General features: G+C 52.8%; 2 protein-coding genes across 3 annotated transcripts in view; one reads left to right on the top strand and one right to left on the bottom strand.

The window, feature by feature from the left end:
• The window catches only part of FOSL2 (FOS like 2, AP-1 transcription factor subunit), a 23,983-nt gene extending 15,222 nt beyond the window's left edge, over positions 1–8,761 (bottom strand). The window contains exon 1 of one of the 2 annotated variants that reach the window (XM_030920536.1): positions 7,815–8,761. In XM_030920536.1, coding sequence (XP_030776396.1) covers positions 7,815–7,916 — 102 coding nt within the window. In that variant the 5' untranslated portion in view covers positions 7,917–8,761. Of the gene's footprint in view, positions 1–5,872; positions 6,409–7,814 lie in introns of those variants that run through there. The other variant, XM_030920537.1, reaches the window with a different exon arrangement.
• LOC115894188 (circumsporozoite protein-like) lies at positions 8,750–13,789 on the top strand. Its single transcript, XM_030920538.1, has 2 exons — positions 8,750–9,146; positions 13,664–13,789. Exons 1-2 carry the CDS (start codon positions 8,750–8,752, stop codon positions 13,693–13,695), a joined length of 429 nt encoding a protein of 142 aa, XP_030776398.1. The 3' UTR covers positions 13,696–13,789.

The following is a 13,789-nucleotide window of genomic DNA, read 5'->3' as shown; positions in this document are numbered from 1 at the left end:
GCATCCAAGTGGGAAATGATCTTCAAAGAGGAAAAATGGCCAATTGGGGCTGGGCTGTGAGTAGGCAGAGTCGTGAGAGCAGCAGGCATGGCTGAGTGTCTTAGAAGCACCAAGTCCCAGACAGCTATTTTTTTCCTGAGCTGCTGGATGGGAGGGGTGGGGAGTCAGCACTGCACTCGGGGTCAGGAGGCATGGGGTTGAGGCCTGTCTTAGCCACTGAGTGCCTTGCCCTGGGCTCAAGGACTCAATTCCATGGATGTAAAGGGGAATACTCATCAAACTCACTGCACTGTCATGAGGATTAAATGAGTAGCTACTTCAGGCTATAAAAGCACACCAGTGGTTCTCAACCCTGGCTACACATGAGAATATTCCAAGGAGCTTGTAAAAAATACACCAATGTCAGAGCCTCGCCATTAGACCTCTAAAATAAATGGTTTGGGGCCAGGCTCTGATAAGTTTTTTTTAAAAAAACAAAAACAAACAAAAAACCTCCCAAGGCGATTCTGTTGTGCAGCCAGGGTTGAGAAACATTGCTCCAAACAAATGGAAGGTCATCACCACCATCACCATCAGCATTAGATGTGCCTGTGGACTCTGCACAGGAGGCACAGGGAGAAGTGCCAGCTTCCCACTCCTGGGAAGCACCCAACTTTTAAATTCCATTTCTCTCCCCAAGCCAGATTCTGGGTTTGAAATGCACCTGAGGCATCCAGCACAATGGTTTGATATGATCCCCCTCCTCCATGGGGAAGCTGTCAGCTTTCCTTCTAGGAAAGCACCTAAGAAAGTCACTCCTCATTCCAACAAATAAAAGTGCTCCCGTTTTAGGCTTGGGGAACCCAGCAGAAAATCTGAAGCAAAGCTGAGGGACAAAGACCCCTTCGGAATAAGTGGATGCCTATTAGCCCCTCTGAGGCCCTCCAGTCCACCCGCTGTGGAGGGCAGGTCCGCGGCGTATGCTTCCCGGTATACATCAGCCAGATTCCTTGCAGCAATGGCTTGGTCTAGACAAAACAAGACAGCAATAAAAACCAGCCAGGAGGTAATGACTGCCTCTGAAAACGCATGTACACCTTGTTTCAGACAGGAGGTAAAGCCATCTGGATAATGCACTGGCTCTAAACTGCAAGGAAAACAATGTCCCATCCCCAGAGGGGCCCAGGGCTCTGATAAAGAAGGCTTTTGTCTCCAAGAGGAGCCTCTCTGGGAGACACACAAAAGTTTCAATTAGATCTGGCAGATGGGCCTTGTCTCAACTCCCAACATGTTATTCAGAAACGTGTTATTCAGAAACGTGTTATTCAGACACTGGGGCAGGAGAGAAGAGGTGAAGTTAGGAGTTTGTGGTCCCAGCAGTTAGCCTAGCACTCTTCTATGCCAATAGACCCGAGAATCAGCCAAATGTCACACTGGAGATAAATCATGGTTCTCTATGGACGAGTTAACATTAAACACAAACCAAGATAGAGCTGCTCAGCTGGGGGCTACAGGGCTGTTTCAGACCTGCTGCAGTGCCAGGAGTGTGCTGGGAGTGACGGGATCAGGAGAGATAACCCAAAAACCTCACTTGGCTCCCTGGGACTCTGTAGCCAACATGTTCTCCTCGAGGACACTTCGAAGATGCTGGATGCCTGTGTAGCATTCCAGCCTGGCAAAGCCTCGAAATACTTTACCATGTCACCCTGTCAACTGCTGGGTGGGCAAGAATGCCTATAAAAGGATATAGTGGTCCCCCATCCACCTCCTAGAGCAGAGTTTAGCAAACTTTTGCTGTGAAGGGTCAGACAGCAAATATTTTAGGCTTGGTGGGCTATATGGTCTTGGCTGCAACTCAATTCTGCCACCACAGTGAGAAAGCAGCCCTAGATAACATGTAAACAAATAGGCATGACTGTGCCACTGAATTTTATTTAGAAAAATACTCAGACCATAGTTTGCCAACCCCTGTCCCAGAGGTTCATTCTCATCTCCCATGCTCAGGTTGCAGGGAAAAGAATACACAGGAAATAAGAAAGCAAACAGTCAGAACTGAGATGTTCCTTCAACCCAGGTAGCCGAGGAGATGGGCTCTCATTCATCAGCTTGAACCTCCAGACCCTGAGTTGACGTTCAAACCCGTACAAGCCTTGTGGTCTTTGGGCATGGAAACTCCCATCACCCTGCTGTACCCTGTTGCTAGGGTGCCACGGGGCTGCTTAGGAAGGATGCGTGTGCTCCTTCCACTGCCAATAAGCAAGACAGCTGAGGACATGGACCCTCGAGGGCCACCAAACCTCAGCAGGTCAGAGACGTTCCCCAGCCCAACAGTTGCTGATTTGGGAAAACTGCCTCCTGAGACTCTATACTGGAGCCTTGGCTTCAGGCATGAACCCGTGGCTTTTTGCTGACAGGTATTGGAACTAGGGTTTGGGCCCCTACAGGCCTGGATGGGGCCGAGGGCTTATCCCAGAGACTTGTGAGTGGGCAGAACTGGTATGTGAGATGGAAGTCAGGGTTGGGGTTCTTGGCCCAGTCCCTTGGCCAGGCAATTCTCCATCAGATGGATTTTTGTCTGGGTTGTCAAGCATTCAAGCCATGAAGCCCTGTGGACTCTGTAACCTGCCTTGCCAGGGAAGCAGCTATGATTGAGTGTATCTAGGAAAGGACTGGGTTCTTTCCCTTTAAAAACCCTTTCTTTAGATTCCCAGGATGGAAAAGGGACAACTCCAACAGCCTAGAGATTGGCTCCAGAAAAGAGAAAAGGATAAGGGCACACGTTGTCTCATACTTCCCATCACATCCCCTCTGAGGTCCAGTTTAATGCAAATGCTTTGTATTTTTACTGAAGCTGGGATGTTCCCCGAAGCCTTCCAGAAGGAATTTAACCAGTCTTCACAGGTTCTGCGTTGAACATCACTTTGACCTCTGACCTTTCATTCCTCTCTGAAGAAATACCACTATGTCACAATGGAAACTGTTGCTAATAAGTTGTGATTTCCCAAAGCTTTACAGTTTATAAACGCTCTCTTAGGTGACCCGCCTCCCTTCAGCCTCCATGCTTTCCTGGGTTCCCTTGAAGGAGTTACTCTATCCTCCTCCACCTGGCTTCCTGCCAGGAGAAAGATAACTAGGGAAGGAAAGAAACAGAAAGAGAAGGCAGCCCTTGCCCAGGTTCCCCAGCTGCTTCCCCGCCAGGGACCTTTTGGCCAGAAGCGCCAAAGCACTGGGGAATTCACCCCACTATTCTGTGGGCCCCTTTGGAGCCCCCACAGCTCCCCGGAGGCTCTACACTCCATGGGAATGACATGTCCTCTCATCCTCCCTTAGAGCCACAGGAAGGTGAGCCTAGGAAAGTCTCACTGCCATGGCACAGGGCTGAGAGACCAGGTGGGTCAGGAGAAATCTTACACCTTCCCTCTCTGGCCCAGGGAGCTGAGAAGGGATAGAATTACCAGATGGGGTTTGGAACAGATATATTTGTCTCCATCAGGGCAGTTGCTGTCATTTTGAAATACTGTGGCCACCAAAAGACAACACATACAACATAGATGAGACATACCCACAAAGTAATGATGCTATTTTTTTCTTTGTTTCAACGAATAGACCAGAATGTTCATCTCCTTACTTATCACAACCAGTATCTTTATTCCTATCTAACAAATGAGAAAAAAAAAAATCCAAGTTACTGATGGCAAAGGTGCCTGCTTTGGTGTCCTTTGTCGTGGGCGTGCTCTCCCAGGTAGACTCCAGAGGCCTGAAGGACACGGGGGTCCCACCCTACTTTGGACTCGGCGGGATCATCCAGACTTGTATGTCAGACTTGGCTCCAAAGAGGCTTTTGGTAATTTCCAAATACCAAATTCACCCTTCAGAGGACAAAGATTTGTTAGCAGGGAGGATTTTCAAAAGAATACGCTGAAAGCAATTGCAAAAGAGGGGGTACTGCAAAACCTTTCTCAATCTGAGACGAGCCGCAGCATTCGGATAAGCATTTAGTCTCCTCAAGGAAAAAACAAGGAAGGGGACAACAGTGATTCGGATGAATAAGTTCTGCTGTATTTGTATTAAGATAGAAAAGAAAAAAACAAGTCTCCCAATTTAACCCTCACCTTGAATAAGACAGGCAGAAACAGAAATAGGTAGTGGAAATGCACTCAGGGTTTTGGATAGGAAAATTCAACTGCCAGTCAGACAATACATGACTGCTATTTCACCCCAGTCCCTTTGATGAAAAAGTGAAGCTGACTTCCACCATCAAGAATCAGCGGAACAGACAAATTCTTAGGATAACATTTTGTTTGATCCTAATCTACAACATCTGTAAGATCAAGGGGGGAAAAAAAAGCAGCAGACCCTTAATCTATGCCTCCCACATTCCCACCAACTGAACAAGCCCCCTCCTAATATAAGCACATAAGAAAACATGCCTTGGGAATTTGAACAAATTGTGAAGGCACCCTAATGAACAGACAGACATCAAAATAGAAGAAAAAAGCACTCCTTTTTTAACCAGGTTTTATTTAGAACAGAACAAAAAAGAAACTCAAAGTCAAGCAGTTCCTAGTTAACCAAGGTTAAATATGTGGCATTTATTTGTCCCTCATTAAAAAGAAAAAGCATCCTAAGAATTCCAAACTCACCAATTTAACACTCTGGGACTGGAAAAATACATTCCCAAGATAGTTGTCCTAAAAATTTCCCGTAGAGGGCACTAGAGAGGTATGATTGAGGCTGGGTTGGGAATCACAGTCATTTCTGGTAAAAGTTCTTTGATGTGAGGAATGTCCCAGTCTGGTACAGTTGGCAAAAGTTCACTCTGGGGAATTGTGTGTGTGTGTGTGTGTGTGTGTGTGTGTGTGTGTGTGTGTGTGTGTGTGTGTCTTGGGAAGGAGTGGTTGAGGAAGAAGAGTGCCAGTCTGGTATTCCTTAACTCCAAAAAGGAAATACTGCCCTTGATTTATTTTCACAAGTTATCTGAGAAATAGCAGCCTTGGAAAAGTTCTAGGTCTTGTTTTTGTTTTGTTTTTTTCATTAAAAGGGGGCCAGCTGATGAAAACAAGTTATGAAATGACCTATGTTTGTGTAACTGGCTGGATTGCGTAATGCTCAGGCCCTGAAACCGTAATAGTCAAGCAGCCAGGCAGGGCATATATCTGGGAGATGTTTTCCTAGGAAAGTTAGGAGAGAAAAAACAACAGCAAAAAGAAAAATCCAAGAAGGGGAGGTGTGTGCAACAATTACTGACAAAACAAAATCACCAATGACCAACTTTTGAGATTAAAACTATAACTGGAACAGGAAATATTTTTCATGCCTTAAGTTCCTGCCATATATAAGAACAGAGGCTGGAACAAAGACTAGTCTGCTCCCCCCACCCCCAAAGTCACTGGAGCTCATGGCCATGTGTTAAGATCCAGCTTCATGAAGCTAGAGGGGACGGGAAAGCTCTGGGTTGAAGAACTGGCAACAAACTGATCAGAAATATTGGACTCCCAAAAGAGAGACCTGAAAAAAATAAAATTCACTTCCCCAAAGAAAAACCAGAGAACGGTCTCATATGGATCGGTCCACTGAGATATGCCATAAAAGAGAAAGGCCCATCTACTAACTGCCAGGAAAGTCTCCCAGTAAAGGAAGCTGAGAGAAATAAAGTGATTACAGGTTTTATCTAGTATGTAGTAGTTACCTCGAGCCCAAGATCGGGCAAGGTCATAGCACAGACTTGTGAAGGAACAAAAGCCTCTGAGGTCAGTCCTCAGGACCACAGAATGATTTTGTTCACAGCTGGAGCAACGACGGAAAAATCCACCCCGTTCCTCCTCGTCCCCCACCCAACCACGACCACACCAAGGAGCGGACAGGCCAAGAACCTCGTCTCAAGTGGCATTACCTTGCCAGTCCCTCTGGTTTGAAAGGCGTCTCACACACTGCCAGGTCAAATGGGCAGGCGTCTATGTGAGAACCCCGTGCACTGGTTATTACTAATTGCAAAATCCTCATGTGTTACAGCATGCTAGGAATTAGCCAACAGCTGCTTTTTGCTTCGGTAATGAGGCCCTATTACACTCTGCTGGACTGAGTTCTCTTCCTTCTTCCTAGCACTGGTTTCCTGTCTGATTTTCTTCCAAAACCGGGAATTGCCTCCGCTCACATCCTGGGCTCAAAGCCCTAGTGACACAGATTATTCAGTTGGGGCAATGATGTCCGGTCTGACATCCCTGCAGGCCCCAGGATCTATGCTAAGCCAGGCAGTGAGATTGTAATACTCCAACGATAACTGCCAAAGACACATTAGGGAAAAGAACAGAGAAGAAATCAAAAGATCCCTTCCTGATTTCAGGGAGGAGGACAGGCGTTTGGGGTTTGTTGAACGGGAGAGGGAGGAAATGGGTACAGACTTCAACCTATTCCCTCGTGATGTTTACATTCAATACAAACCACCAACGGGGCTGGGAAGCAAACATAACCAGTAACTTTTCGGATTTACAACTCATCACCTTGGTGCTCAATACGAACGGTGCATTGACTGCACCCTCAATGAACAGACCAGGCTGTTTCTACTGCGGGTGCTTATAGGAGCACCATGGGAGGCAGAGGGAAGGCAGAAAAGCCATTTTGGGGACTCATCAGGTATAGGGAATCACTTTGGAACAAGGGATCCCTCATCAGATCCAAAAGAGAGCCATGTTCCATAAGACTTTCCAGCTGAATCCACCCCTCCCTGGAAGCCCACCCCAGCCCCTTCTAGAGGCCAAGGCCACCGCCTTATGGAGCATCCCTTGCTGCAGCCAACTGTGCTAGACTCCACAGATGCTGACCACTGTGGGCTTCATGTTGTATTGGGCCTGCGTTAACCCAGCTCTCTCTGGAGACAGAGCGGGTGGGGAGCCGCAGCAGAGGGCAGGCACGCCATCAGCAACCCCCCCCCCCACCCCCAACAGCACCTTCCTGGTATTTATAAACACAGAGATCACACACACAATCCCTCCAGTGCAAACCAGTCCGGCTGCTTTAGAAACAAGTTGTTTTCTGCTTCCAGAACCACCCAGGAGCCTGTGTGATGTCTCTTCCCCCACCCGACCCCCTCTTCTCTCTGCCGGCCTCCTTGCTCCAGGTACCCCCAGACCCTCAAGGTGCTCCTTCGTTCCTGGGGGGCAGTGCAGCCTCCTGTCCCCGACCCTTACAGAAGACGGGCGGGCAGGCGGGCAGGCACGGGGCACACAGGCGGCATGAGCCAATCAAGGTTGGCTTCTTCCTTCCTGACCTTCGCACCTGATTCCCAGAGCGGCAGCCCTCGCCCTCGCTCCAGATTACTTGAAGGAGTTCAACCATGTTTCTGGATCCCCAACCCCTTTCAGAATGGAGCTAAGACTGATGGAGAACGGGGAGGAGAGAGAGAGGGCTTTCCTGAAAGAATAGGGTCCCAGGATGTCGAAAGGTGCCAGTGGGTGCAAAGATTTTCTTGTCTGTCCACCAGCCAGAAAGAAGACTCGGGGCGGGGGGCGAGGAGGGGAGGGCACTGGGGAGGGGGAGTAGTTCTTGGGAGGAGGTAACAGGCTCTTCCTGGTAGGGGGCCTACAATTCCAGGAGTTTATCTGGGTAAAATATAACGTGGGAGGAAAAGGGCATGTTGTCTCTTCAAGCCCACTCCCCAATCCCCTGATTTAAAAGAGGGTGGTGGGAGAGGAGAGGACGAAAATCCAGAACTTAACAACGGTGGCCCGTAGGTATTTTCTCGCCAAGAAAAGGAAAAGAAAGCAAAAGAGGCAGTGGCGGCGAGAGGAGGGCAGGGGTCCGCCCGCGCTGCCAGGTGCACCCGGGCCCGCACCTACCTGCTGGCCGCCGCCGCCGCTGGAGTACGACTCGGCGTGCGCAGGAGAGCCACTGCTGCCCCGGGACGAGGTGTCAAAGTTCCCGGGATAATCCTGGTACATGATCCGCGGTAGGGGCCGGAGGGGAAACAGGGTGTTTTTCTTCCCCCGCCCTCGCCGCGGCCGCGCACCGGCTGCTGCGCGCTCGTTCGTCCGCCGGCCGCGCCGCGGGCTCTGGGCTTCGCTCCTGGGTTTCTCCCCAACCGCAGCGGGCGAGGACAGACAGGCGGCGACACCTCGGGAACAGCGTCCCCCGAGCGCCTCTTACGGCACTTCTTTCCGGCTCCGAGAACGCCGCGGGACCAGTTGTCCACCCGGTCCCTCCCTCTAAAAAGTCGGCGCGTCTCTCGGTCCCTCCCCTGCGCGCGCCCTCCCGCCCCCGCGCGCAGCCGGAGCTCAGCCGGGACCGACGGCCCAATCAAAAATTGGAAATTAAAAAGACTAGAAGCCCAGCGAGCCTGGCCTGCCAGCCCCGGGGACCCTCCAATTTCAGACAGGGCCAAAAAGGCGGAAAGAAAAGCTGTCCGCTGGGAGAAACTTCTGTTTCTTCCTTTCAGAAAAGGAGCCGGAGAATAAACTTCCCGTGGCCGACTCGCCGCCGGAGTTTCGGGGCGGCTCGGATACTTGACTGAGAGAAGGCGGCGTGCGCCCGTCCCGCGGACCCGAGCGCGCCAGGGGGACAGCGGCTCGTGGGGCTCAAGCTGAGCTGGCGCTGAGAGGAACGCGGCCCTGCTCCCCGCTCCGGCGCCCGGACCTGCACCCCTTCCCCGGCGCCCGCTCCCGGACGGGCCCGCCTCGCCCGACCGCGCCTCTCCCTCTCCCTCTTTCTGTCCCCGCCGAGCGCCGCTCGTTCGCTCGCTCGCTGGTTCGCTCGAAGCCCTAGCGCTCTGCCCGAGATGAGTCACTACAATGGCACGAGTTCAACTCACACTCTTTATTCTCCAGCCCTGTACCATGTGGATTCACTCACGTCAACCCCAGACTCCACCTTGCAGGGAGGAGCGCACGAGGAGGCGGGGGGAGGAGGCCGCGGAGGAGGAAGAGGCGCAGGAGGGGAGGAGGCGGGCGCAGCTCTTCCCTCCCAGCCCCGACTCCCGGCCGCGCTGACGCCAGCCGCGCACCCCGCGCGAGGAAGCCAGGCGGTAGCCCGGGCGGGAGCGGGCGGCCCGCACGGTTCGGGGGCGCCGAGGCAGCCCCGGCCCTCCCCCGCCCCCCGCTCACCCCCCGGGCCCAGCGCCCTTGGTCTGTTCCATTGGCGCACGTTGCCAAAGATGGTCATTTGCGTTAGAGGACGTGAGTGCGGGTTTCCTCGCTTTCGGGTGACGTGGAGGGAGAGGGATTCCCTCGCCCGCTCCCGAGTGCGCTGTGGCCTCTCCCCCGCCCCGGGAAGGGGCGCGGGGCGGGGCCCCGAGAGCGGCCGCGCGGTCTCGACTCCGGATTTTAGAAAATAATCACAGCCCTGACGGCGAGACGGGCGGTTCGGTGCGGCGCCACCGGGAGGCCGGGAGCCGGGCGCGCAGAGCCGCTCGCAGGGAGGGCGCGGCCGCGCGCGGTCGTAGGCGCCCTTCGCGGCGCCGCCGAGTGCAGCGGGCGCCCCGGGCGCGCAGGATGCCCGCGCCGCCCTGCGGCCGGGTCTTGGCGGGGCGCGGCGCCGGGCGGGGCTGGCCTGCCTATTTTTCCCTCCGTGGCGGGCTGCCTACCGCTTCCCTTTTTGATTTTTGTTTTTCATGTTTTCGGTCCTACAGTTAATTCGTTAGGAGTAGCCTTGAAGATGAAATTAACCGGGCAAGACATTCCGGCTGCCCTGTACGCCAAGCAATTAGGACGCATCTATTAAGAGTAATCGGGCGTTTATAAGCAAACTCCCGACTGTTACGAATTTAAAAAAAAAAAAAAGGTAGCCAGCGAGAGGGTGTGCCCCAACGTTGTCGTCTTCAGCTGTTTTGGAGCGAAGTTCAGGGCGCGGGTAGCTGGACACTTGGGTCCTCCTCCCTCACTGGGCGGGGCTGGGAGGGGCGCGGCGCAGGGTACAGAGCACAGACCTTGGAGCAGGAACGCCCGGCTACGCTATTTACGAGCTGTGCGATCTTGGACCAATTCCTTAACCTCTCTGGGCCTCAGTTTCCTCCTATAAAGGGAAGGAGTTTGGAGCCGTGACTTTAGGCCCTTCTCTGCTCTGGAGCTCCAATCCTTCTGCTGAGATGATGGTGTGTGAATGGAGAAGTACTGTAGCGGAAGTCAGGGAACTTAGGTTCTGGTCCAGGGTCTGTTAGCCTCAGTTTACCCAATTCTTAAGTAGCACCAGCCATCTGTACCCCACAGGGTCCTTATGAGGCCCCAAAGTTAAGAGGTGTTGTTGAGAGTCCATTTCGGGCAACTCGCTGTGCACCGTCACACAATTTCTGTCCTCAGTTTCCTTATCTGTAAACTGGGGGTGTTGGTAGGAAAGAAAAATAGAGCCGGGAACGCGAAGCTTTCCTGGGGCTCTATATAAAGCGCTGGCATTTCCGGGACGGCTGGCGGCATCTGGCCGCCCCAAGGGCCCCAAGATACGGTAATCCCAAACAATACTCGGGGTCATTGTTTACAGCTATAAAACACATTCTGTCCTGAACGCTATCCCCAAGGACGCGCGCGCGTGCGCGACGGGACGAGGCCAGCCAGACTCCTCGCACCTCCGCTGCTGCCCGCTGGGCAGAGTCCCCAACTCCGCGGGCCCAGGAGAGGGGTGTGGGGCAGGCGGACGCGCACGCCAGCCGTGGGTGCTTTGCTTTTTTCCTCCTCCTCCCCATCCCTGCGTCCTGGCCTGCCTGGGTGTTTACGCGCCTCTCCCAGCAGGACTGAGTAAATGCAGTCCTTTGACGTAAAACGAATCAGTCCTTCCCCAGCGGCAGGAGCAAAACCCAGAAAACTGGGGGTGGGGGTAGGGACGGGAGGGGCACAGAAGAAATCGTGACACTTTCCCACTCTCTTCTCAGCCCCTCCCCGCGCCACGCGGGCCTCAGGCCGCCCTAGCCAAGTCTTGGGGGCTGCAAAGGGAGACGCGGCCAAAGCGCCCTGAGCCCTCCCAGTAGCAACCGCGTGTCGGAGCGGTGCGAACAGACGCACTTTTGGTTTTCCTTTGAGCAGTAGAGGCTGCCCCGCCCTCCCCCACCTGGCGCTCGAAAATCCGGGTGCTTCTGGGTCTCTCCCACACAGTCCTTCCAGTAATGCGGGGGGAAAAGAGGCGGGGGAAGGGGAGCAGGAGCTTCCTCCGCGGCCTCCGCAGTCCCGGGCGCGCCCAGCCCCGGCCCGGCGCCGCCGGGAGCGCGCGGGCGAGCGCACCCTGGAGCCCTCGCCCGCCCCCGCCCTGCCAGCTCCCCGGTCCTTTCCTTTCTTGTGGGTTCCCGTAAAGCCCAGCAGCCTGGAGACGTCTGCAGAGCATCACGGAATCTGTGCTGATGCAATTCACTAGCCTCCCTTTGGTGCGCCCTGGCCTGCCTCAGAGCGCTTTGATCCCGGCCCTCTCCTACTCCAGAACTCGTGCTGGCTCCCTCTGCCCGCCGGGAGGCCTGCGTTCCGCCGCCGGCTCATCCCCTTTCAGTACTCCCAGCGCCGGACACACAGCTCTGTGCCCTGGTGCTGCTGCGAGACTGACCTCCCCAGGTTCAGCGAGTGCCTCAGCGAACTGTGCCTGCCAAACCGAGAATTCAGCCTCCAAGCCTAGTTCAGTGTCCTCTCCTTGGGAAACCATTAAAGAGTCATCCAGTTAGAAAGGGTCCTCTGGCTCCCTGGAATGCTAAAAATAGAGGTGACCCTTTATCGAGTGCTAAAATCAGAGCCAGGCACCATGCTGAATACAGGGCTTGTTCCGTGGAATTCTCAGAGCAAACGCTGGAGGTGGGTATTATTCTCTGGTTGCAGAAGACAGTGAGATTGAATAACTTGTCCAGGGCAACTGGTTAGTGAGTTGGTGATCGGTTAGGACTGCAGCTGAGATTTTCCGACCCCAGGCTCTTCTTCTTCCCCAGGACATGGCATGACCTGCCTCCTGTTGGAATGTCTTTTTCTCTCTCTTACTGGTCTTGGAAGGCATGGTCTTTATCTGGTGCATGACTTTATCCTACACTTAGAGGTGTTCAGCCTCAGTACAATCCCTCAGCTTAGAGAAGAAGCCATGTCAAGTGAGGGAAGGGAAGGGAAGGGGAAGAGGGAAGCTGGGGTGGGAAGAAAAGGGTAGATGAGCTGTCTTCTCATTGCCTCTGGGTCTCTGAGACCTCTCTGCCCCACTTTTGTCGGTCTCCTTGTTTGTCCATCCTGGCCAGTGTTTGGCTCTTGAGAGATGAGGAATCCCAGAATAGCTGGCACCTCTGAGCTGCGCTGGCCCACACATCTCACATGGGATAGTTGAAGCCCTTTCACACACATCGCCTCACTTGTCCTTACACATGACCTCTCTGAAAGGGATATAGACAGCAGAGTGACTCTGGATTGCCAGAGAGGAGGCTTAGGTGCAGAGTGGCACAGCAACCTACTCAAAATTTTCCAGCTGTAGGTGTCACTCTGTGTTCAAAGCCATCTCACCTGACTTTAAACCCAGCACTTTGCTGTTTGCCATGCTTCCAGCCTTGTAAGTTTAGGAGCAAACTCCATCTCTCTCTTTTTTTTTTTTTTTTTTTTTTTTGAGACAGAGTCTTCCTCTGTCCCCCAGGCTGGAATGCAGTGTCGTGATCTCAGCCCACTGCAACCTCTGCCTCCCGAGTTCAAGTGATTCTCCTGCCTTAGCCTCCCAAGTAGCTGGGATTGCAGGAGCACGCCACCGCACCTGGCTAATTTTTGTGTTTTTTGTAGAGATGGGGTTTGACCATATTGGCCAGGCTGGTCTCAAACTCCTGGCCTCAAGTGATCAGCCTGCCTTGGCCTCCCAAAGTGCTGGGTTTACAGGCATGAGCCACCGTTCCCAGCTTACATCTCTTAATGATACACTGTCCTCTATATCCATCATGCCTGAATGAACCTGCCATCATATCTTTATAGTAAATCATACTTTTTAGATGATGTAATATTTCTGAAAGCCAGATGTATCTTATAATCGATGACTATTGAATATGGAAGTGTTCCCGTTTTTGTCCAAAGACCTGTGAATCACTCATGGGTCCATCAGGAAACAGTCTTTAACCCAGATGGTTCAAAGGATGAGGCTTTAATGGAGAAACTCCTTATAGAGTTTCCCATAGAGGTATGGGCAAAGTTAAGAGGGAATTGAGGCACCTAGAGCCTAGTAACAGCAGGAAATGATGACCGTCCCTAGGGTTGAAAAGAGGAGGCAATCATGTTATTGGAGCCTAGTGAGCTTGGGACCATGAAGGAGGGACCATCCAGCGGGTAGAGGGAAGGAGCCACTGCCAGAGATAGCCTGCTGAAAGGGAGGGAGAAGTTGGGGTCAAGAAATACCAGACCATCTCTCCCACCTCCTGCCTCCTTCTCTGGCCAAACGGCGGCAGCTGCTGATCCATGCAGTCCACTAAGGTTGGCCTCCCAGGGCACAGAGAAGGGCAAAGAAGGGTAAAGAGCAAATCTCGTGGGGCACTCAGCAAATGGGGAGTAACCAGTATAAATCCCATTAAGCACATGAGGGAACCTACGAGGGATGGTGTTTCAGAATGAGGGAAATAAGGTAAATCAGTGAGGCCTTACACCTCATGTACTGTGGAAGTGAACATTGGAATAGCCTGAACAGCTTTTTGAAACCACATCTTCCCTCTTTACTGATAACATGAAACCACTCACACTGATACTTGAGCCACTGAGCCATGTATTGTATCTCTCAGGTGTAGGGCAGAGAAAAGGCTTTACCTGCTGATGAACAGGGATCCACTCCTGGGGAAGAAGCAAGTATGACTTTCTCTCCCGTGGCTTTATGCGACCTCCTTGAAATTCCACGAGCAACCCTCCCA

This window comes from Rhinopithecus roxellana, chromosome 17, assembly GCF_007565055.1.
Source record: "Rhinopithecus roxellana isolate Shanxi Qingling chromosome 17, ASM756505v1, whole genome shotgun sequence".
Taxonomy (NCBI): domain Eukaryota; kingdom Metazoa; phylum Chordata; class Mammalia; order Primates; family Cercopithecidae; genus Rhinopithecus; species Rhinopithecus roxellana.
This window is presented reverse-complemented; position numbering and strand designations above follow the sequence as displayed.

Coding starts and splice junctions, on each gene's coding strand:
- LOC115894188 (XM_030920538.1), top strand. CDS start 8,750: ATGAGTCACTACAATGGCACGAGTTCAACTCACACTCTTTATTCTCCA. Junction 9,147..13,663: donor GGTCATTTGCGTTAGAGGAC/GTGAGTGCGGGT, acceptor TGTATCTCTCAG/GTGTAGGGCAGAGAAAAGGC.